General features: G+C 38.1%; 1 protein-coding gene and 1 long non-coding RNA gene across 2 annotated transcripts in view; one reads left to right on the forward strand and one right to left on the reverse strand.

Moving 5' to 3' along the window:
* The window catches only part of ppp1r2 (protein phosphatase 1, regulatory (inhibitor) subunit 2), a 36,480-nt gene extending 17,460 nt beyond the window's left edge, over nt 1–19,020 (reverse strand). The window contains exons 1-3 of the mRNA XM_079592843.1: nt 18,634–19,020; nt 8,694–8,801; nt 7,942–8,025 (exon numbers count right to left, since the gene is read on the reverse strand). Coding sequence (XP_079448969.1) covers nt 7,942–8,025; nt 8,694–8,801; nt 18,634–18,758 — 317 coding nt within the window. The 5' untranslated portion in view covers nt 18,759–19,020. The remainder of the gene's footprint in view (nt 1–7,941; nt 8,026–8,693; nt 8,802–18,633) is intronic.
* A 35-nt stretch (nt 19,021–19,055) lies between these two features.
* LOC306988102 overlaps nt 19,056–24,644 on the forward strand; it is an 8,799-nt gene continuing 3,210 nt past the window's right edge. Inside the window, exon 1 of the long non-coding RNA XR_013795321.1 lies at nt 19,056–19,153. This is a non-coding gene — a long non-coding RNA (uncharacterized lncRNA). The remainder of the gene's footprint in view (nt 19,154–24,644) is intronic.

Below are 24,644 nucleotides of genomic sequence, written 5' to 3' on the forward strand. Positions count from 1 at the left end.
TAAGTTAGTCCATTCATTTTACTCTGATGGCCTTCTTGCAGTAGTTTTTCATAAAGCCTGGTGATCTTTGTAGGATTCTCACTGTTAATGTGACAGAATTTCTAAGGAAAGCATCTCTCAGGAGGAGTAATCGGTCACACACATGCAAAATGGCCTCAGTGACTGCTGGGTCGGAAAGCATAACACACACACACACACACACACACACACACACACACACACACACACACACACACGTACCTGAGGGAAACACAAGACACACAGCGGGAGGTGGACGATGACAAAAGAGAGAGCAGAGATACTGACGGAGAAGGAAAGAGAAGGCGAGTGGGACTAAGGCAAGAGCAGTTGCATTACTAGGAGGTTCGGGACGTGAATGATGTGATCCGCTCTTCCTCTTCCTAACATCAGATACAGATTCAGTTACAGGCCCGCGGCAGACAAACCACTCACTCGCATCCATCTCAGAGCCTTTAAAGACACGGATCTAGATACAAAGATCCAAATCCTGCATTAAAGTCTGTGAATGAATGGAAGAGGTCCGTTTTAAGTGCCTTTCTCAAGGGGGAAGAAAATCTATAAACATTCCGGTGAGATTTCATGCCCAGTGAACTCTTATAACCTAAAGATATTTTCAAAAACTAGACAGTGGGTTTTCTTAAAGGTACACTGTGTAGTTTAAGTATTTTATTAGCTAAAATCAATGTCTTTATTCATAAATATGTCCTCATTGGTGTAAAATTACACCTGCCAATGAACTGACTTATCCTTGCAAGCGAAGAATTTCTTATCTTGGCTTCTTTTAAAAACTTTAATATATATTTATATTGCTTAATTTTTAATGGATCTGAAATGAAAAATCACAAACCAATAGAATAATCATCAAACTTTTATTAACACTAGGGATGTCAATTTTCACAAATTCCCATGATCGATCGTTGTTTAAATTAACGATCAATTAATCGATTAATCGTTAGCCTTAATACTGCAAATGCGTCTTTTGCAGTGATGGCCAACAGCGTGACAGGCTCTGCAAATCCTGCTCAAAACACAATGTTCCTCATAGGGATGGCGAAAACTAAAAAAATTCTTGACCGACCACCGAGCCTCATTAGCCGGTTGAAACCGGTTAACCGATTAGTTTAAAGTATGCTACGCTATTTGAAATAACAGCCATTTCGAGCCGCGCCTGCAATTTCGCAACTCTGTCGCATCTCTCCGCCGCTCTGCCTCCCGCTCACACACACACACACACACACACGGCGCCGGCGCCGCCCTTCCACTCACGTCACTTTTTTTTAAATCCCCAACAGCGTGAAACATGAGTCCCGCAAACGCGGCGTCGAGGAGCTTGTATGTAATCGGCGGACAAATGGCTCCTTAGTTTCGAAATGGTTCGGGTACAAGGTGATCGCGTTGAACATAAAGGCGTTTGTCTAGCATTAGAAGCTCATTTGAAACATTGCCGCGGCTCATTTAAGAAAATGACAGCTCCGAACCGAAGAGATGCCGCTTTAGTTTGAGGTTGTGCTAACAATAATAAAGAAAGACGATGATCATCATCACCTTATCTGTTACCACTGAAATGTAGCCTATTTGTAATGTATTTTCATATTTAAGCACTGTATCACACAAGTTGCAACTTGCAACTTACGTTACATCTGTGTCATTCTGTTTGGTGAAATGGTCCCACACACACTACTCTTCTCTGCACGCTTCCTCCTGTCTGCCCTGACTCTCTAACCTCGAGTGTGTTAGCCTGTAGCCTTTACTTTTCCCAAACCTTGTGAGCGTGCGAACCCAAACGCTGTGACCTCGCGCCGAATGTTTTTATTGGTTTATTAAGTACAAACGGGCGAGTTATGAAAAATTGAGTGAGGGATTTGTTCACTTCACACAAAAAGATCTTGGAATGTGACGGCTAACTGTAGCGTTTAGTCCACTGTCTATAATAGACTAATTTAGAGATCACTTTTTTTTTTTTAACCGACTACCAACAACTTTGATCGGTTAACGTTGATACGGTCAACCATCGGTCAAACGGTCATCGGTTAACATCCCTAGTTCCTCACCAAAAAAATGAGAATGGTTTTTAATCTAAATAAAGGGCTAGTAGGATTCAGAGCCATAGAGAGAGAGAGTTGCGACACTCTTTGATGTCGCCGCTATGGCTGTCACGTGGTTCATGTAAGCCCCAATAGTTCCAAAACATACGCTGGCTGTCATGTTATTCTATGGGACAGACAGCAGCGATTGCATTATTGAACGGTAAATATAAAATAAAACACATACCCAAGTACTTTTTCAGCTTTTATTGCATTTTGTTAATATCAGTTTTGCATTTGGAGGGGCAACGAGGTACTGTATATTACTTAGATAAGTTTTAGGCTATATTTTTGGAGGGAAAAGCTTAGTGTTCATGGTCGCATGGGTAGTAGCACTTGCTTTAGCGGCTCTAACTTAACTTTTCCATATCATTCATCTGATGACGGACGTCTCATGATATTTATTTTAGCACAACTGGGCTGTATTAGACTATTGATTCCCGTGATTTTGCTTATAATGTGATCACGCAGAGGTCTGCCGTGGCGGTCCGTTCAGAATTCGCATGGCTGATACAAATGAAGGTTTTCAAATAAAATATTTTTTATTAAACAATGACAGACAACAAAAATGTGTGAACAAGAAAAACAAAAAGCAGGGACAGGTGATCCATGAAACAGACAGGACTGGTGATGGCCATAACAATCCTAGAGGTCCAGCATTGTTCTCACGCCGCTTCACTCAAGACAATAAATGAAAAGTTAGTATATCCCAAAAAATCAATTAAATAAAAGTTGCTAAAGGTGGTAGCGATGAATTACCGAACTAATCAGATATGCTACCTTCACAGCTGGCGAAGTCACGCTGGCAATGCTAGAAAATTGGTTGAAATAACCAAGATAAAATATAAATAATTACGCTGTGCACATACAAATGAAGACCAGTATAAGCATCGCAAAGGGCCTCTGAAACAATATAGACAGTTGACAATTCAAAAGAGGTCGATATTTCAGCAAGTTACCTCTGAAACAACTCGACGCGCTGCAATGTAAGTGAATGGGGTGCAACGCTCAAATGACAGTGTTTGGAACTAATCCGATCTCCACATCCCGGAAGTAGGCGGTTAAAAGCGCCGCCATTTTTTACAATGGAGGTCTATGGGAGTGTCGCAACTCTTTCTCTCTATGGCTCTGGTAGGATTGTAAAATGTTTCGATGTGATTGATCATTTAATTAAATTAATAATTTAATAATCAAATATAATTACTACTACTAATACACCGCGTCACCAGCGCCGCCTCAGATGCAGAATGTGGACGTGCTCTCCCTGAACACCGCACTGAAGACGGCAACTAAACCCAATGCATTCACAACCATTTAACACAATAGTGTTCTCATGTTATGTAATATGTCAGTCCCAAATTATTCATCGTTATTATTAGTTGTGCATTTCTGCTTGAGCTGCGCGCGCTGAATGAAGGCTACCGTTAAACTGGAGCATTTAGTTTGCTAGCGCGTTATTTAAATAAAAAAAATGCATCCTATATGAGATTATTCAGATATATTCAAAATAAACATAATATTACAAATTATTTCTTGCAGAAAATGACGCGAATGCACAAGTGAACTTGAACTAAGTTACGTGCGATTCATGTTGCGGACGCGCTCTTCCTTGACACGGCAACTAAACTCAAATAATGCACAATGTTTTATTACAATATTGTTCTCTTTATAATGTTATGTAATATGACAGTCCTCCCAATAGTCATTATTAGTCGTGCAGTGCCGTTTGAGCCGCGCGCGCTGAAGCTAATCACGCACTACAGCGTTCATTCAAGGGATGCATCCAATATAAGATAAATCAGATATAGATAGGCGGATATCCCGGATGGGAGGGGCGGGGTTGACATTCATTTTCAGTTGACATTTTCGGCTGGCTTTTTTATTTCGGCCCGAAACCGATAATGTCATTTGCGACCGAAATTTCGGTGCACCCCTAAATCAAATATTACACATCTGCATGTCACGTGACTTACCATCATGATGGTATTGAGGTGTGTATATTGGGATATATATTTTGCAACCTTTTTTCCTGCTGGTGTGACTTTTTTTGCACTGGTGCCGCCACCAGGTTGGCCAACTGATAAGAGCTGCCATTTCTGTTGCATATGAGAAACATTAAACAAAATGAAAGTGGAACAAAACAGCACTACTTGTTTGAGCTGTTCGCAGACCATTTATCAGCTCGAACCAATAAGCGCAGCGCAAGCTCAGAACAGGTTTATTGTGGGCCGAGTAAACACAGCGCTGGGAGATCCAGTGAGAAAGCATTTGAATTCATCACAGTATTAATAACATCGCTGCGACATCTAGCGAGACGAATTCAAATGCAGCACAGAAATCTGAAAGGTGAATATGGATGATGAACTTTTAATAATAATAATGTGTTTGAAATGTTTTGAATTGAAATATTCAGTTTAAATATATATATATATATGTTGAATTTCAGCCCATAAAAATGCAAACCTTCAATGCAATTACGATTAATTCAATGCATTTTTGTTTTTTAAGAGCAATTCAACAAGCTTTTTTGTTTCAAACAATTTGACATTAATTTTATTCCAAAGTTGTGCTTTAATCACTTACATTTTGCTTAGTTTAACAAATTGTTCATATCTTTTCAGAAGATATTACATTTCTTCTATTTCTTTAATAACTAACCACCTAATCTACCAATGACATTTTAAGAAAGGCACTTTCAAAAACATGACATTCATGATGCGATGCTACTAATGCTTCGATACCAAAGACCTTCATTTGCATGTAAATGAAGTTAAAAAAAAAATGGCTGGATGGAATGCAATACTTTAAATGTTATTTTAAAAAGCATTGCTCTGAAATGACTATTTCGTCCAGAAAAAAACTTTGCAAAGAAATTTCCAAATGCAGATTTTGCATTGGGTTCAAACCGACAAAGAGCTGCTTGGTTTCAACCCCTACTTCTGTTCGAGTGCTGCTTAGTGCATCACTACACTATTGACAATGGACACCAGGCCTTGTTTGCCCACAACATTTCACTAATGTAATGCCTTCATTGCTGTAGGTATGGATTTGTTAGACAGTAGGGCTGCACAATATACCGTTTTAGCATCGATATCGATCGTGATGTGCACATCCCATTCCGTAAAAGTCACATCGCAGGATGTGAGAGGTCAAGTACATATAGGAATCGTAGTTGATCCATACGGACCAGGCACCACAGTTCAAACTGCACATGATTCTCTGATTAACTGCAAAGTTTAACCATCATAGAGCGAAAGTTTTAGGTCCTGTCAGTTTAAACATTCAAACGATTTTAAACCATTTGAGAGCAAGTCGACACAATTTGGAACTCGTGAACACCTAATTCCCTTCTCATCCGGCTGTCAACTGAGAATTTTAATACTCGTAAAATAAAATAAATAAATAAAAAGCTAATTTTTACAATATCGTGTAGCCCTATTAGACAATTGCTGCTTTGATGGCTGTACCAGTGACGGATTTAGAGAACTTCTCAGAGAGATGTTTTACTGTACTTGACTGCCTTTTAAGTTATTTAAAATATCACGTAAATTATTAAATGTAAAAAACAACAAAAAAAAACTAGTTGACTAGACTGCACTAGAGATCCAACTAGGCTCTATAGTCATGAAAAATGCTCTGAAGTTCATAGTAGGCTAAACACACCACTATTGATCTGCAAAGTTTTAGTCAGCCATGGGTTGCTGGTTGTGGATCAATACCTGTGCCATTATGAACCGTTCTTGCTGACATGCTTCTCTGCATTTCGGAGAAGCACATGGTGGCTTTTTTTGGGAAACACTGAGCTTACAGGAAAAGTGTCTGTTCTGAGTCAAACTGAAGCAGTGCAGCATGCTGGGCAGACACTCATTTGAAAGCGGTTAGCAGCTTTGCTTGAGTTGCTGTGAAGTTGACTCGCCTATAGGCTGTGACGTGACATCTGTTCTGCTCATGCACTGTTTCACAGTAAAACACTGTACCTGCACACATTACTAACATTGAACTAACAAGGCAGGAAACCAAAATTAGTACAAATGCTGTTTCTTGCAGCGGCTGTATTTAGTTTAATGAGGTTGTTTAAACCTGCTACATCAGAGAACGCTGTGAATCTATTGATGTCAAGGCGGATTGTGAATCGCAAAGACACAGCAGGAAAAACGCTAAGTTTGCGACAGTATCAATCTATCATGTCAACAAACTTTGAAGATACCTTAACTTTATTATGATAATTATTATATTTTTTCTACTTTAACTATAAAACGCTGGAGCGTCAAGCAGGAGCGCTGCGTGAGCAGAAGTGAAGCGCGGGTTTCAGCGCCGAGTCTATTTTTTGAGTCTATTCTTTTGATAGACAAAATAAATATGATTTCATACAAAAAGTGCCCAAAATGCACATAATTTGCATGTCTAGTGTGTTTTAACAAGAATTGGAGTAGGCCATGTCAGAAAAGAAAATGAAGACTCAAATATTTTTAGAAAATTTGGGTACAAGTATACAGTGTTTTATAAAAAAATATATAGAGAAAATAAACATTTGTGTGTGCTGTAAAGCGGTTAGAAAAAATGTAATCGGAATCGGCTAAAATCGGTAAACTCAATGAAAATTTAGAAATCGGCCTAGAAAATTGTAATCGGTGCATCTCTAATATATATATATATATATCAGTACTGTCAAAGTTAACGCAAAATCATATTACCGGCACTCATTTTTTTTTACGTCTTTCTCTCTCTAATGTAATAATAAATGTACATTTAGCTTTTTCAGAAGAGCTGCCCTGTCATGCAAAAATCAAAACATGTTTGTTTTAGTAAATTGCTCAGTGCAAAGAAAGAGAAGTAAGGTAATGGGAACCTGGTATTTCTCTGTTCTTTCTTCATGTCTCTAATAGACATGAACAAGTTCTTTGAAAAACATCTATGACCTTTGAAACATGTCTCGTCTTCATGCTTTATGTTGACTATGGTTTCAATAATAAACATAGATTTGCATAAAGCATCCATATTTATCCATGCCCATAATGATTAGAGTATTAGAAACTTGAAAAGTATGAATTTAAGGTACATTTAGAATAAATAAAAAATGTGTGATTACTTGTGATTAATCGCGAGTTAACTGATGACAATCATGCGATTAATTGCGATTATTATTATTTTTAATCGATTGACAGCCCTAATATATATATATAGTAGGGGGGTTACAGTGCGAGTGATGAGAATGATGGAGATGAAATAAAAGCTAAACACTTTGTGAACAAAAGTACCCATAATTGAAGAAACACCCATTTTGCTTTTAGATGTCCACACAGAGGTGGTCATCCTTGGGGTCTATAAATTACATCTTATTTATGTTGTATTTTTAAAAAGCTTTTTTGAGTACACTGCTTTTTACAGTCTGAAGCTTATCCAGTGTTTTAATACATTTTGTGAAATGTAGGCTACAGATGTAAATTACACTGAACCTCCATGACGCTGCTGGTGCTGTTTGCTAGCATTTATGTGTGTGTGAAGCAGGATTCAGCACTCGCCTGCATCAAGACCAAATACCAATCCAAGTTAAGATTTAAGATTAACTATTTTGACATTGCAGCCCGACACTCACATAAGACAGGGTGCCAATGATGCCTAAATTATGTTATAGTTCTTGTCAATAACGATAAAATAAACAAAATAGTAAAGTAAAATGTGTTATTATAAAGAAAGTATCCTAAAGTGCATAGGTTAATCCTGGTTAATCATGTAGATGCGGTGGAGTCACAAGAATTCTGGGACCTAATCATGGGTACAGAATCCTGTCCTACCCGTCCATCCATATCAGAGATAGCAATCATGCATCACTTACTTCTTAGCGAGGTCGTCTCCGTGTAAGACTGTGTTCCCGTCCGAATCGCTGAGCGCCCCCTCATCTTCGTCATCTGCAACCATCCTAAGAGGGAAAGGAGATGTTTGGCCAATTGCCCAAAGGGAGAAAGACAGCATGACCTTTTCTGCAAATTTGCCCTGTCATATTGAGTTGCAGCCTCAGTGCTGCCCTTGTATTTTGCAGACAGGGCAGTAACATATCCAGAGAAGGGAGCAACTGTTTGAACTACCAATATTTACAATCCATACAGTGCCTCAGCAAGAGCGCAGATCTTTAAACAATAACTTTTCTTCAAAAAGTAGCATAAAATCCTATAGGCTACCCTTAATGCAGTATCGTAACTTATCGAAACCTGAAAGTCCATATTACAGGAAAACTACTTTAAACCAGACATATTCCCTGCACAGCGCAAAAGGCCTGACTAATTGAAAAACAAACATATAGCCTAGTTAATTTTATTTCCCCAATTTCATGTTTTATACATATACTTTCATGCTATACTGAAAACCAGTTTGGCTGTATATTATTTAATCATTCCTTAGATAATTAAATCAATACAATTTGTTCTAACAAGCAAATCTTCGATTTAATAGGCTGGCATCAGCTTCACTCCTGAATCTCTTTAAAATTCTGCACAACCACATTAGAAGTGATACTCAAATTAACACTGGTATATTACCCACTCATAATCTAAAAGGCATTAATGGCAGGTTTTTTAATGTGCTGCTCACCTGTTGTATGGCGTACTGGGTTCGTCTATCTTCATCAGCCCATAGTCCTTATCTGCCGGGTGATATGTGGCCAAAATGTTCATTTCATCCCATTTCTGTGACTTCTTCCTGAAAGAACAGGTCCAAACACGGATTTAGAGATAAAGCCATTAGCCCTGATGCAAATATTCCCACTGAGATCTGCTACATTAAACAAAAGACTCTGCCCCACTTTAAAACTTTATGGAGTACCCTGGAAGCAGAGGACACAAAAGAATAGCATCAAGTGGCATACATAGCCAAATATACCAACCCTTTAATGATATAAATGATATAAATGGCAAGACTGACTTGAGACGTGAGAAAGGGCCTTGTGTGCCAACGTTTCCCAATTAAGGCTCAAAATTGCGACTATTTTGCATTGCATATTTTGGGAGTATTTGTGTGAGTACAAATTATTGTTGAGGTGCAACTTTTTTTCTAGAGATTCACCGGTCGACCAGCCATTACTCAGAAAAAATGTTTGTTTAATTTTGGCTGATCTCTATTCCGGACTTGCACACAAACTGCATTTCAATCATTTTCAATCCCATTTGTGTGAAAATATTATGTTAACAGGACATTAACACAGGCTAGAGACGGGACCAGGCACAGCAAGATCACTGTTCATGATGCTCGAAACATAGGAAGAAAAATATAGAGTTGGGGTGGGGGTTTATATGAATGCATCTCTGAGGGGAACTGACTGTCTTCAGAATAGGTTCGCTGGCTTTTTCTTTTCCTCCGTATAAAGTAGTGTTTTATAAGCACAGCTGCTTTGTTTACAGCGGTACTCAAAGAAACGCTAATTTTACAAAAGCAGCACCAGCTGTCAACGAATGAAATCACATTTTCATTCAGTCTGTCTGTTTTTGTTTTATGCAGGTGTGTCTAATGTAACAATTTTACTAATCTAAAGTCAGACCATTCTGTATTTGCTCAAATTTTTTGTAATTATGTAATGTAATTTAAATCAAAACAACTGCATCTTTGGTTGGATCGTAATTAAAATGCAGTGGTGGCCTCTTTCAAATTAGTTTTAAGGCCAGTTTGGCCTGTAATAGAGCAAATAAGCAATCAAATAAATTTGCTTAAAGAATAAATACATAAAATCAACAACCGGTATCGGAATAAGTCAATTTGCTATATAAAATAAAATAAAAATCGCAATCTGATTGGTGCATCACTACCGTTTTCATTTCTCTAGAAAACGTGTTGTTTTTAAATAAAATATTTATTTATTTATTTATATAAATTGTAGTTGTGATGTCATCAGAGAAGGAAGACCATTTCAAATTTTCAGATTTTGATTAAAAATTAAAACGAACATTTTTTTATTAACTTTTTTTTTTATAAGAATAAAATTCACTTTAAATTATTCACTAATTACTAATTCATTAATTATTCACCACAATACTAGTAATGTGATAGTGATTTTGAAAAAACAGTATGCCAGAGAAGTGCTCAATGCATATATTTAATTACTCTTGCTATTTGTGTTTAGGCGCTATTTTTGTATAGTTTCACCAGTATCAGCTTTTCTTTTCTTTTTTTTATAATGTAACGTAACACCCAATGGTCACATACACTACAGTATTAATGCAGTTTCTGTGTGTGTATAAATGATCAGTGGTGGAATTGGCTGTGCTGCAAGGAGCATCAGGTAAAATCTTGCCTAGGGCAGCAAATTGGTCGGGGCCGGCCATGCATTTCAAGGTTTGTACAACCTTTTGAGAATGAAGCTCAAGCACTTCATGACTTTCAAGTGCTTCACACTTTTTCCAGCCCTTCAAAGCTCTAGATATTATCCAATTTAAAGCTGCAGTCCGTAACTTTTGGCGCTCTAGCGGTTAATAAACAGACTTGCACGCGTCTTCTCTCCGTTTATGTCTATGACAAGTCACGCAAGTACTGGGCTACTCCGCAGTGGTGCTAAAGTAGTCCGGATATAAACATTTATTACTATAGGTGTACCGTAGGGACGAAACAAGACAAAAACATGGTTTGGAAAATGGATTCATGATGTAGCAGGGCTCCAAACAAAAAAAATCAAGTAAGGAGCCATTGGCTCCTATAGGGGAAAAAAACAGGCGCCAAATAATTTTTTTAAGAGCCACATAACAATGCATTTACTTTTAGTCACCCTGTTGTGTGCATGTCTCTCCTCTTCTTACAGTTTCAGCATTTTCATCTTGTGAATGTTCTGGGAACTGAAGCTTATTTGGGAACTGAATATCACTTCCGACTTATGAACTATATACAGTCAAATATATTTTTTTATATAATAAATAATAAATTCCCGCAGCTCGCATGCACGAGAAACTGCACGTGCTAACGGTGCAGTCTGTGGAGCATTCTTCGCGATTATGTGATCGCGTGCATTTCTATGCTTGTTACTGTCCCCGTGTTTTCTCACAGTGTCTTTTTTTGTAAATGGTTCGTTCCTGTAATGAACTCCGTTTTCCCCGCTATTTCTTTGCCCGCTCTTGAACAAAAGTCACAAAAAAAATTTGTGTCTCGTGATCATACTTCAGTAGGCCTAGGGCTGCACGATTTTGGCCAAAATGATAATCACGATTATTTTGATCAATATTGATATCACGATTAATTATCACGATTATTTGTTGATTTGTCACATAGCCTAATTATAACTGCTTTTTACATTCATATTGTGCTACATTTCCTGCTAATGTGCATCAAAATAAAATGGGTCCTCTTATTCACCAAAATTCAGTGCATCTCCAGAATAAATAAAAATAAATAATGTATTAATATTTTAAATTGTATTTATATTTTATATACATTGTATTTATAATAATTATTAGGATAGACTAGAGATATTATCTTCTGTTATTATTCTTATTCAGCAAAATTCAGTGCATCTCCAGAATAAATAAAAATAAATAATGTATTAATATTTTAAATTGTATTTATATTTTATATACATTGTATTTATAATAATTATTAGGATAGACTAGAGATATTATCTTCTGTTATTATTCTTATTCAGCAAAATTCAGTGCATCTCCAGAATAAATAAAAATAAATAATTTATTAATATTTTAAATTGTATTTATATTTTATATACATTGTATAAGATATTATCTTCTGTTATTATTATTATTATTACCTATTATTACATGGCTTGGTTAAATTCTAATGTAGAATGCAGTATATTATTTCTTGATAAGACACAGTTGCCATGAAAAACAGAGCGTTGTCATGGACACGGAAGCAATACAATCGTTTTTAAATCAATATTTTGTCAAATTATTGATTTATTTGGAAGGTACCCATGTAAGCGGGATCCCGATGTCAGTTAATAAAATTCTGTAGTTGTTATTTGAAAGGTCTCTTGTTATTTGAAGTCTCTCGCGCACTATTGCTCGTGCCCAGACACACTCGGTCTCTCTCGCGCACTATTGCTCGCGCACAGACACACTCGGTCTCTCTCGCGCACTATTGCTCGCGCGCAGACACTCTGTCTCATCTCGTCCAGTTCGCTTCGCTTTTGTCCAGTCCGGCAAAACATTCTAGTTTCTACATCTAGAAACTAAGCTGTGCGGTGCAGGGAACAACTCTGATTATTGGCTCGTCATGGAGCCAGCGCTAGATTGGCTTTGGAAAAAAAAAAAAAAAACTTTCATATGGAGCGTTCTATGAACAGAATGACGCATTTAAAATATCGCATATTTTTTGTTAGTAGGTGTGTCATGCAGTCTGGTCTGGTATAATAGGTCTGGTGATTGACAGAGATGAGGATTGCTTGAAGAAGTCCAATATTTTTCGCTTTGACATTTTTTTTCTGCCGCGAAAGGTGACATTCGTTTTACCCGCTCATATTTTGGCGCTTTCACTCAGTTCACACAAAGCGTCTCATTTCATGACGTTAACAAAACAAATGAAGCGATAGGCTACTGGTTATAAAACATGCATGTATGATGCAGATTTTACAATCAAAGGGAGTAAATTTGTATTGTCGCCAATGGCGACCTTGGCAGAAATTTCACTCGCAAATAAATATATTTGGTCGCAAATGCAACCATTTTAGTCGCAGTTTGGAGCCCTGTGTAGCCTACCATTATATGATTTTTGTAAATTAAAAAAAAAAAAAATTAAAAAAAAATTACGGACTGCAGCTTTAAATGTTAGGCTATTTTAAATGTGATGATTTTTTTATTTTACATGTTTCTCTATAAAAACATGTTACTGTTGTTAATAAAAGCTAATTTTATCTGCATCTCCTCAAGCTCCTCATGAGTCAATTGTGCATTTCCAAGAAATAAACGTAATATTATTAGCTGCTACACTTAAAAAATGCAAAACAATAGTGAATTTATGATTCAATAACCTTTAGGCTTTGATTTATGATTAAATTTTGTATTTGACCACATGAACCATCAATAAGTCAAAGTGTTACAGCAATATTTGAAGTATGCCCTCAATCAATCGATTACGGCCTTCGCAGCAGCAATCAACACCCACTCCACACACTGACAGAGACACTTCACAACACAAAGCATCTGATTGGCCTTCAAGCGGTTTAAACTCTGACATGATACAAAACCGTGACTAAAGCACTGGTCAACGTAGTCCGAATCCATTCTGTGTGTCTTCTTCTATAGTCAGATGAAAACCCTGCGAGTGCATTTAGTGACATGAACGCAGTAGACTGGACCACTAATGCTTCAAATGTGCCAATCCACATGGAAGAAGAACAGTTACACAACCGCCGCTTGGACGAGGTGCTATGTTACAAAGCAAGTGTGGAAATCTGCTCAATGCAGGATTTAAAACATGATTTTTAACTACAGCATTTCAAGACGCCACAGCACAACCTACGATACTGTTGTTTTGACAAGAGGATTATTTTTAGGTCTCTTTTTTAGGGAGGTCCTGGACACAATCAGGGCAAAGATTTACCTAACGCACACAGGTCTATGATGCATCAGACATAAAAGATGAAACTAAAGCGGGACCGAGGACCAATCGAGTAATGCTAATCTCTTCAGAATAGATGTCCATGTTCCCTCGCAAAATAATCAAGAGATTAGTTTCATTCATGTCAGAGGCAGAGGCCAACTCAATGGTGAACAGAGATTTATTCTGGGTCACGTGGGAGCATACGGTGCACTGTATTAGGGGGTCATGTTTTTACGGATCATGGGTTACAAACACAGTACATATGAACAGCAGTCTAGTGACTTATTAGGAGAACAAGTACAATACAATAGAAGGAACTCGTCTGCGGTTAGGAGACCCCGAATAATGCAAAACCTTATAATTCAAACAATGTGTTCAGGCAAAAAGGAGATCTCCAAGCTGGTCCAGGATATCCCTTAATATATATATATATATAAAAATAAGTTGCCAAAGTCTACGGCAGGTGTTTAAAAAAGAAAAAAAGAAAAGAAAAACTGTTGTTGGGAAAATAACGCCCTCATCCTCATACAGGATAAAGGTGGGATATATTCAGTTGTGCCCTTAAAGTGACAGCTCACTTAGGGCTGGGAGATAAAACGATAATGATAGTAATGATTGCGATATAATTTTCAAAAGTTGTTCGATATAATGTTTATGCTCCAAAAGCAGAACGAAACAGTGCTACTCTTTTAAACTGCAAACCACATCTGTTCGGCTCACAGTTCATCATTATTCAAATCTTGCTGCTTGCTGAGAGGAGATGGTTGCTGTCACTACTTGTATATATTGTTGCCTCTTGATTGATAAAACTGGAAAAAATAAATACATACCATAGACTTACAATGAAAGAGGGACCCATGCCATATCTACAGACCAAAATATCAGAGACTTGGGGGTTAGCCAGTAAGCAAAAGCCTAGCAACCACCTAGCATGCCTTAGCAACCGCATAACACGCTGAGATGCCCTGGCAAACACCCACACACACTAGTATTGTGCTGGTGATTCTGCACGAGTAAAACTCTAGTTTATTATACACACACCAAGTGGTTTAATAGAGATCAATCAAATGTTTATTACAAATCAGCCACCTAACATGTCAAACTGAAGTTTAAACACTTATTTAAAGTGAAACTGAAACTATTAGCGTGTGGGAAATGCACTATAAAATAAACTTGGGCCTTTCATTCGACATGAAGTGTGTGCGGCACTTTGCGCATTTTTAAATTCCAAAAACTAATTAAAAATAAATGCTACAAATAAGAAAATATAAATTTGCTGTTGGGCCGAAACATTGAATGTCTCTATTTGTCATTGTTTTATAAAGTTTATGTTGTTGCTCATCCTTTATATCTGCATGTGGGTTTTACAAATATTTAACCAATAAAAAGCATTTAAAAGAGGTTGTGACTAAACCATTAGCTCCTCAAACTGTCCGTCAAACCTCATAACTCAATCCCGCCTCCATTTCGAATGAACCGCACTCATGCAACGCTTGGACAGATCTCTGCTTGTGCGCTGTGTTTTGTTATTGAATGATCCAGCATTTTGAACGAATCGTTTTAATGAATGACTCAATGATTGGTTTATTGGTTTATCGTTTAAAGGCATCATTAATTTTTATTATATTTTTGTATTATTTGTTTAAACATCCATCTCTGTAATTTTGCAGTGTAAATGAATTAATTTGATTGATAACAGCCCTTTTTATTAAAACTGAATTTGATCAAATGTAAGAATCTGACATGAAAGATAATGCATAAAAGTTTTTTTTTTTTACTTGAAGCAAAGCACCGCCCTTTTCACCACTTGTGAGTTTGCAGGTCTGTTTAATATTTCAAAAAGTACAATAAATGTTCAAATTTCGATTTTTTAAGAATTGTTGAAAGGTGTCTTTTTATTAAATGCAACACGTTCCCAAAGTCATGTGAAATAATCGTGTTACATAATCGTGATTTCAATACTGACCAAAATAATCGTGATTATGATTTTTTCCATAATCGAGCAGCCCTACCGTCTAGTCTAGAAGCAAATATAGTGTTTTAAATATGTTGTGCATGCATAGCGCTTCATCTTTTGTATCATGAGATTTTAATCATGAGATTTTGATTATGAGATTTCAACAACAAGAAAACTGAGCGCCCATATTAAACCACGTAATATCCTGTATGTTGATGGAAAGGTAATGCGATGCACGACCGTCGACGTACTGCCTCAGATGCGGCTGCTCCAGAGACAGACAAACCATCTGTCATTCGCTGGCCAACAACCTCGTAACTCAATTTTCATACAATTTTAATATTATAATGGCACGTGCAAATGTCTGACCATAGCTATATAAAGCCACAATACCAACTTAGACGACAGTGTTTAATTAAATACAAGAAATAAATGTACATTTATGTTTTATCGTCACCAACATAACATCATGCTTATTGTGTTCTCACCGGACTTATGCTTTCACATTCAAAGTCAGTCTTTTCATGCAGGCTAGCCTTACAGGTGAAACTTAAAAGGTGAAACTAATATTACATGCAAAGTGAGATATTTCAAGATATTCAAGATATTTTTATGATTATGGCTTACAGCTTATGAAAACTTATTTATAATATAATATTAAAACAATATTATAATTTTGAATTTGGGGCTTTCATAAGCTGTAAGCCATAATCATCAAAATTATAACAAAATTGCAATACCTCACTTTGCATGTAATGAGTCTATATAATATATTAGTTTCACCTTTTAAGTTGAATTACTGAAATAAATTAACTTTTGCACAATATTCAAATTTTTCGAGTTTCACCTGTAAATGCCATTTTTAAGCAATGCATGTTTGTTATATTTTTATATAGTGGTGTGTGTGTAATGGGATTTTTTCCTTATCAAAATAAAAAATATTGGGAAACATTGATCTAGTTAGTGGTGGTTACACTCTTAAAAATAAACATTTGAGAATTACTTTAAAAAAAAAAACTTTCAGTGATTGGTTCTTAAATAACCTTTTTTTTTTGTTCTTAGTGTGAAGAACATTTCATTAATCTAAAGAACCTTTAGTGGAATAGAAAGTTCCTATGGATGTTAAAGTGTCTTTATGGAACCAAAAATGCCAATAAAGAACCTTTTTTTTTTTTTTTTTTTTTTTTAAGAGTATCGTCACTGAATACATTTTTTTAAGGGTCTAATTTAGTGTCACTGCAGTCTCACGGGACGGGAATCCAGTAATAAGTGCCATTCTTACAGTGTGTCCTATTTTCCGAAGAGTGGGAGAGCTGGATTCATGAACAATGTCTTCTGGCGAGAGAGGAAGCCAACGAGAACACCTACATGCAGTCGGCAGATGCCATACTGACGAACACAACCTCCATAACCAAGAGGTTTAGTGCCTCCTTTATTGATGCTTCTGAAAAATCTGATTTTGCTCGACCTAAAAGAACGAATCGATACACGTGCTGAATATAGATAAAAGCCAGAAGGCTCAGTTAACAAGGAAGTGGGATTGTCTTTATTTCGGTCCCATCCTCGAAGTGAGACGACTTCTCTGACCTCCAGGAGAGACGGGCATACACCACTTCTATGAGTGACTCTGGACCAGTTAATGTCAAAACGAACGAGATCGATTTTTACATGCGTCGCGCTTCAGGCAAAAAAAAACACAAAAATAATAAATCACTCATCTGATTTTACAAATCTGCAGTGACAGCTGTGTTTTATGATAGCAAGAGTGAGAGGACAAGTGTTGTTATTACAGATTTATGTTGACATTATTATTTGAGTTAACTGTTCATGTTATCTAAAAGAAAGTCACACTTTAATACTTTCTTTAATTTAATAATAAACAATAAAAAAGGTATATTTTGCCTAAAATAAGCCCATTTACAGAACCATTTAGATTTATGTAGTGTGACATTATACAGTCAAACCAAAAATTATTCAGACACCAGATATATATTTTGTTTACTAGGACACTATAGTTCAATTATGTAAGTGAGGATAGCAAATAAAGTAAACTGTGATTCCTGTTTTCGGTGGAAGTCCAAAGTAGTCGATTGTCGAGTTCACGCGCGTGATCATAGTAACTAAACCTATGCGCGTGAACTCGACAATCGACTACTTTGACTTCCACCGAAAACAGGAACTAAATACAGGTATTTGCGCTGGGTGATATAACATCATTTTTATTCATATCTTTCACATCTACTGCAGTCAGATTCACTCGTGTTCACTCTTAAGGAATCACTCACATGGCTGGGCACTTGTAATGACACATCAAATATGTTAAGAGGATAAAAGCAGGTTTAAAACTTGCCCCATTCAAGTCAACAGGGTGCAAATTTTAAAAATAGGATAACACAGTGTAGGCAACACCGATTTTTGTCGTTGTTCTCTGTATTGACAGCACTCCAAATTTACTAAAAATTGAGCTCAATGTTAAAATTGACCGGAGTTCTCCTTTAATATAAATCATTTTAAGAAATGTCTACCCATTTTGATCCACTTTATGCATGTAATATTATTAATGAAACTTTCCATTAGAAAAGTCCATTAGAGCATAACATAAAACATCAGTTTGAATTACATAACTTGTATGTTTGGTCACAAAGACGAATTATACTTTTGCTACATATCAGTGAATTAAAATGAAACCATATTTCACATCGAGTTGTGCATCTAAACAACATGTTCAGAAACTGACTAGAAGAACACAGCTAGTTAGTAAAACAGAGAGGGGAAGATTCATGTTCATTACAGTAGGAGGGTTTGTTTTGACGTGACAGGTCAGTGGCTAACCTATTAGCAAACTATGCTACTATCACAGTACTCCAACTGGAACAAACCAATTAAACTGGACCAGTAATGGACTGGTTGAGTGCACTAGTTCAGGTCACTGTCAACATCATTTCAGAGCAGAGTTTGATTGACAGGTCTCATGGTGACAGTAGCACTGCTATAGACGCCCCGTCTGACTGATTTAGGCTGTTTTAAAGAGCATTTACTCACTGTTGGTCGTCTTCAGAGTTTATAGGGGGTCCTGGTTCTGGAGTTTCCTGGACTGGCTCTTCGGGTCGGCCTTTGATACTGGATTTGTTCTTCAGAATCCCTTTAATGGGTCGCGGTGCTGCCATAACCGTCAAACCCACCCACAACTCCTCTTTTGCCCTGTTTACGCCTCAAACAAGCGACTAAAACACACCGAGGCTGCTCAGAAACAACACTCTGACCTAATTCGTTAACCGCTTATGTATTGCCTGCCTTAAAATGAAAGTTAAACGCTGTTTGTAAGTAAAGTTTGTGACCGTTGATGACTTGAATTCCGCCAAAGCTCGCGCACGCACTTGTCCATTTACAGCGAGGAAAGGAAATAGGGCGCCGCAGTCAGTCTCGCACTCTTTGTCATCGCGAGAGTTGGAGTGTTGCTATAGCAACGTAACTCTGAAGTGTCGAGGAGCCGTCGCCATGTTTGTTGGGGTGGTGAGGTCAGGCACAGGACAGGAGTCACACATGTGCGCATTTTAACGAGGTAAACGTTGTAAAGCATCAGTTTAATTAAAGCATTTCTCTTTATTACTTCACAAATATCATAATGGATATGAAAATACTTTAGTCAGGGTTGGGCAATATTTATTTATCGGAATGAAAACGATGAAACTTAAGACATAAAAGTGCAGTGTGTTAAAGTCACCAATGAAATCAAATTTGACAATTCATGTTTGTATTATTATTATAATAAATAATGCAATTATATATATTTTGTTTAAGTAATGTGCCCTTGTAATCTAATCAAAATAAGTATACATAATAAATGACTTGCGCCTCAAAGCACGCGGATGACATGTAATAAACACTGTCATGTTATCTTGTGTTTGGAGGCAGATGCCTGGTGTTTGTGAACACAATCTTGTGAGACAGTTATTGGAGGGTTACCCAACCATTTTGATGACAGACTTTGGCTCAGGCATTTCAAAATGATTATTACATATTGTCATTCAGACCTCAGGTCCATCCAAACATACCTCTGGCTCGTTGACATTTTTCTGATCACATGATATGTTGAGGTAAATGCAGAGGTAATGACTTTGCTAATGAAGCCACTCAGAATCATGCTATTTGGGGATTTTGTATTGATTTGAGAACATTTTGTTGCCATAAGAATTAATTTAGTTCCATATATTCATTGTTTATCCCATGTTCTTCCTTATTTCGACAAGAGCTGCTAATATAATAAATCGCAAATTGTACCTTTGTAGACATCTTTTCCTAATAAAAAAAAACATTTTTTTTAATATTTACTATAATAGCATAGTTGCATTAAATAACACTCTTATAGTTGAGAAGTAACATAATATGTTTTGCATTTGTCAGCCAACTGAGGCCTTTACTCAGTATTGCAATCCTCTGTGGTCCTCTATTGAGGGGGAAAAGGTATCTTCTCAGGTAACAAGTTTTCCTATTGCTTTTTACCAGAAAATCGAGAGATCTTTATATTGGGATGCATGTTGTTACATAAACCTATTCAAGTTATAAATATACCTAATGTAAGTATGTTGTTGAAGAGCAGCCTTTAATAGCAATGTCAAGGTCAAAAGACCATTAGTCCTTTAAATCATAAAGATTGTGTTGCATTATGCTTATTTGTAGGCAGGTTTTGTAGTAACATACTCAGTTATGTCACTGTTCACCTCTCAAGTGATTGGAAACGTGGGCTGGTTTTCAGAGAGGGTTGCAGAGACCCGACACAGCACCATTTCAGTGGCAATGAGAGCATTTCACAGAGAAAAGTTGTGTGAGTATTTGTTTGGGAGAGACCACTGATTCTGTAAGGCATATAAACCTAAATCATTCTGAAGATTTAGGATTGTACGAAACTTGGGTGTGTGACACTCCGGGATTCTCATGAACCTGTCTCCCATTCTACAGCATATAGGCGCTTGGGTTGTAAGTTATATTTGCCCTCACCATATAGTAGCACATGAAAGAGTGAATGCTGCGCGGTAGTGTCCTGCATAACCTCTTAAGGTCTAGTGAGTAGCATTAGTTTAATCTTTACAAGTTTCTGGTCATCGCCCTTCCACCATCTCCCGGAGGCGCAGAGGAGACTTGAAACAGCCTCCCTGGCACCCTCTACAATGGCCGTCGACAGACTCGACACCCTTCAGCCATCTCGACCTTGTCCGTTCCTGAAACAAGAAAGACAACACAACATGGAGCAGGAAGAAACCCCAAAAAGACCAAACAACAGGGAGCAGGAAGAAACCCCAAAAAGACCAAACAACAGGGAGTAGGAAGAAACCCCCCCCCAAAAAATAAATAAAAGTAAGCCCAAAAATAGCGCCCCAGTCCGAGGATTCAACCAAGACCGGCCTGAACTCACCTAATGAAGGATGTTCTTGAAATCACACCACACCACCCAGCAGAGGGGGGCAAAGTCCCGGCAAACACCAAACACCCCCTCCTGTGCCAAGCACCCTGACCTCCCGCCACTAACTCCCCACCGCAACCCAGAGCGCAGCCTGGCCAGGGACCGCAGAGGGAGGCCGCTCGACCAGAGTGATGCGACTGATCCAGCGCCTCCTCTACCGTGGTTATTGCCGACCGACCTGAACTTATCAGGATAGCATCCAGGATATCCTTCTTTTGGAGAAACCTCTGACTCATCACCTCCTTCACACCCAGTTCCCTTGCTATCACATTTTTGTAGGGTCCGTAATAGTCCACTTTCTCCTTCTTGGCACAGGCAAGAGTGTCAGGAGCAAACTCGGCCCAGAGGAGATGGCACAATTTCATGTGCCGGGCAATCCTAGCCGCCTGCATAGCTAGAGATTGCCCTAGGATGTGTGAACCGTATTTCAACCAATGTGAACAGCGCCGGCAGGCTGCAACTGTCTTGCCCCTGCAGCTACAGTGAAACTCTTGGGTAGGGTACACCCCTGCGTGCAACTGAAGAGCCGCAATATACTGTCGCTCCAAGAGACCAGCAGGTTTCCTCAGCCAAGCATTACTTCTCTGGGGAACGATGGAAGCTTGATATCCCCACACCCTGAGTTGGAAGCGCCATCCACGCTTGGAATTCCTCCAGCCCTCCAGGTGGTGTCTCTTCTTGCGTTCAAAGCCTCTCCACTTATGTAACAGCTAGGGGTTTAACGGTACATGTATTCGTACCGGACCGTTTCGGTACAGGACTTTCGGTACGGTGCACATGTGCACCGAATGCAATCTTTAATCTTTCACGTAAATTAGGCTAGTTTTGTGTGCTAGCCTAATGTATGTTCCATACGTCAATTCCTTGTTTCCACACGAACATATTAAAGGGGTCATGACATGAGAAACCAAATTTGCCTTGATCTTTTGGTATATAAGAGGTCTTTGTACCATTAAAACGTCCTGCAAGTTTCATAGCTTAAGACGTCCTCCCCATTATAAACGAATTATTTATTTAATCAAGCTCTAAATACAGCTCGTTCTGGATCCATGGTAAGAAGTGACGTCACGGTACGAAGTGACGTACCAGCGTTTGCATAATGACCGCCTCCAGCAGAAGACAGTTACGCTTAAAGCGCAAGACAACTACGCTCATTTCGTATCGTTGTCGCGCCCGCGCGCTGCGCGCCTCACAAGTGTTCAGTCGACGGACAGCGAGTGGGTCTGTGTACAGGGAGATTACGACGCCGCAGATGTGCTGTTCCTGGATGTGGACAAACAACATCTTTGAATACGCTGCGAAAGATCCAGACGTCAGGGAAAAATGGATGCACTTTATTTTTTGCGGACGTCTCAGTCACGGCAGTGTTAGTTTAAGCGTTTGTTCTGTACATCTGAAGGATGACTGTTTTGAGACTGTTTTGAGCTTTGCCAGAAAACTGTTGCTCAAAGATAAGTCCGTGCCGTCTATTCTGGGCTCAACAACGACGACGCAAACTGTAAGTAATGTATTTAAAACTTTAAACTACTTTTTAAATACGCTGAAAGATCCAGTCGTCAGGGAAAAATGGATGCACTTTATTTTTTGCGGACGTCCCAGTCACGGCAGTGTTAGTTTAAGCGTTTGTTCTATACATTTAAGGATGACTGTTTTGAGGAAAAAATCCCAATATGATGCTTGGCTTTGCCAGAAAACTGTTGCTCAAAGATAAGTCCGTGCCGACTATGGGCTCAATAACGACGACGCAAACTTACTTTTTACCATGGCTAATATAAACACATTTGTATAAGAGAATCTTGAAAATATGTCGCCTTTCTAGTAGGCCTACATGTGATAGAAAATTAAAAATGTTGCCTTTATCAATGCTGCATCTTCTAAGATGGCCTGTCTGTGCATGCATTTTTGTCCGTGGTACACCCTATCATTTCATTGGAATTAGTTAAATAATGTTAAACTGTTAGCAAATGAAGCTATTGGATAATTATGCAACAATAATCCGTTTTCAAGTGTCTCGGGTTATTTTTTTTTTATTAATTCAAAATAGTTTCACTTTCCATGTGGACACGGGCTGATCCAGTCTTCGTTGTTGTGGTGATGGTTCATTTTCCTCTGATTCTGGCTCAAACATAATAAGGTTTTATCATTGCAAGAGCCATCGCTTCGCATGCATCACCCGCTATTAAACAGTTACGCCGAATCCGCAAACGTTCTGGCTGGGGGCGTTAATATTGATGCATAGGCACTGACGTTAGCCAATCATATCAGTGGGCGTTAACACTGAACTCTTAAAGGGGAAACACCCCCAAAACAGACTGTTTGAATCAGAGGATGAGAAACAGGGTGGGAAAAGGTCATAAATCACTACATTTTAAAAGTTTTTGGTAAAAAAAACTATAGTAATACTATAATTGCACCTAAGGGAACATAATAATAAAATAAAAAAAAACATGTCATGACCCCTTTAAGTGTCGGAAGGCTCCGCGTTGCACTGATTAAATCTGATTAATCGTTTTTGTGATTCAAATACATGTAAAATATTACCATAACGCTGATGCGCTCATCTGTGGACATTTCCGAATGTCTTTCTGTTAAAAGCGGGCTTTCCACACAAACAAACGTACACGTGTCATTAGTATGAGAAAAAAAAATTTGGACTTTAACTCTCGGGTCGGGCTCGGACATAAATATCGCATAAATAAAGATCACCACATACACGGCAGGCTCGCTTTAGCCCAGCCTCTCGCTAGCTAGCGTCACGGCCAATATTGGTTTGAGAGTATTTTATTTAGTGGAGAACTTTGCAGCAGTATTTTATTTCTTATTCTTTTTTATTTTATATCTTTTTTATTTATTAGCCTAACGTTATATTTTATTAAAAAGTGTGTTTAAAAAAAGTGTAAACAAATTGTTAAAAAAAAGTTTATAGTAAACAACCAGCAGTTTAATGTTTTGCATTTCTATCCCTTACTGTACCGAAAATGAACCGAACCGTGACTTTAAAACCGAGGTACGTACCGAACCGTGATTTTTGCGTACCGTTACACCCCTAGTAACAGCCCATCACAGATGGATAGTGTCAGATGCAGCCACTTCTTCACCGACCTCCTGACCTTCCCATCCAGGTTATGGAGTACACTGCCACTGGCCCCACTCTGGTCAGCTTGGTGGAACATATTGATTAAGGAGGATCACCCTCTTAGAGGGTTTAAGGGCCCTTTCACACCTAACTTGTTTGGTCCGGACTTTCTGACTTTTCAGTTTGGTCTGAATCAAAATTGCAGGTGTGAAACCTCCCCTGGACCACGGTCCGGACCAAACAGACGACATTTGGTCCGATGAAAAGAGGTAGTCTCGGTCCGGATCAAACTGAACAAAGATTTGGTTCGTTATAGTGTGAAAGCATTTTCTGTAAGGTTCGGACTTTCGGACCATTTACAGGAAGTTCCGGTGGTTCCCGCGTAGCCGAAGAAGACAAAGATAGCAGGAAAAATTAGCCGAATAATTCAAATTTTATTTGAAATATGGTCTGACGACATAATAAGAAGTCAACTGGAAAAACGCTTGCAGTCTTCTCCTCCTTTCCTGCCGGCGA

Source organism: Phoxinus phoxinus (assembly GCF_949152265.1).
Source record: "Phoxinus phoxinus genome assembly, chromosome: 20".
NCBI classification, from domain to species: Eukaryota; Metazoa; Chordata; class Actinopteri; order Cypriniformes; family Leuciscidae; genus Phoxinus; species Phoxinus phoxinus.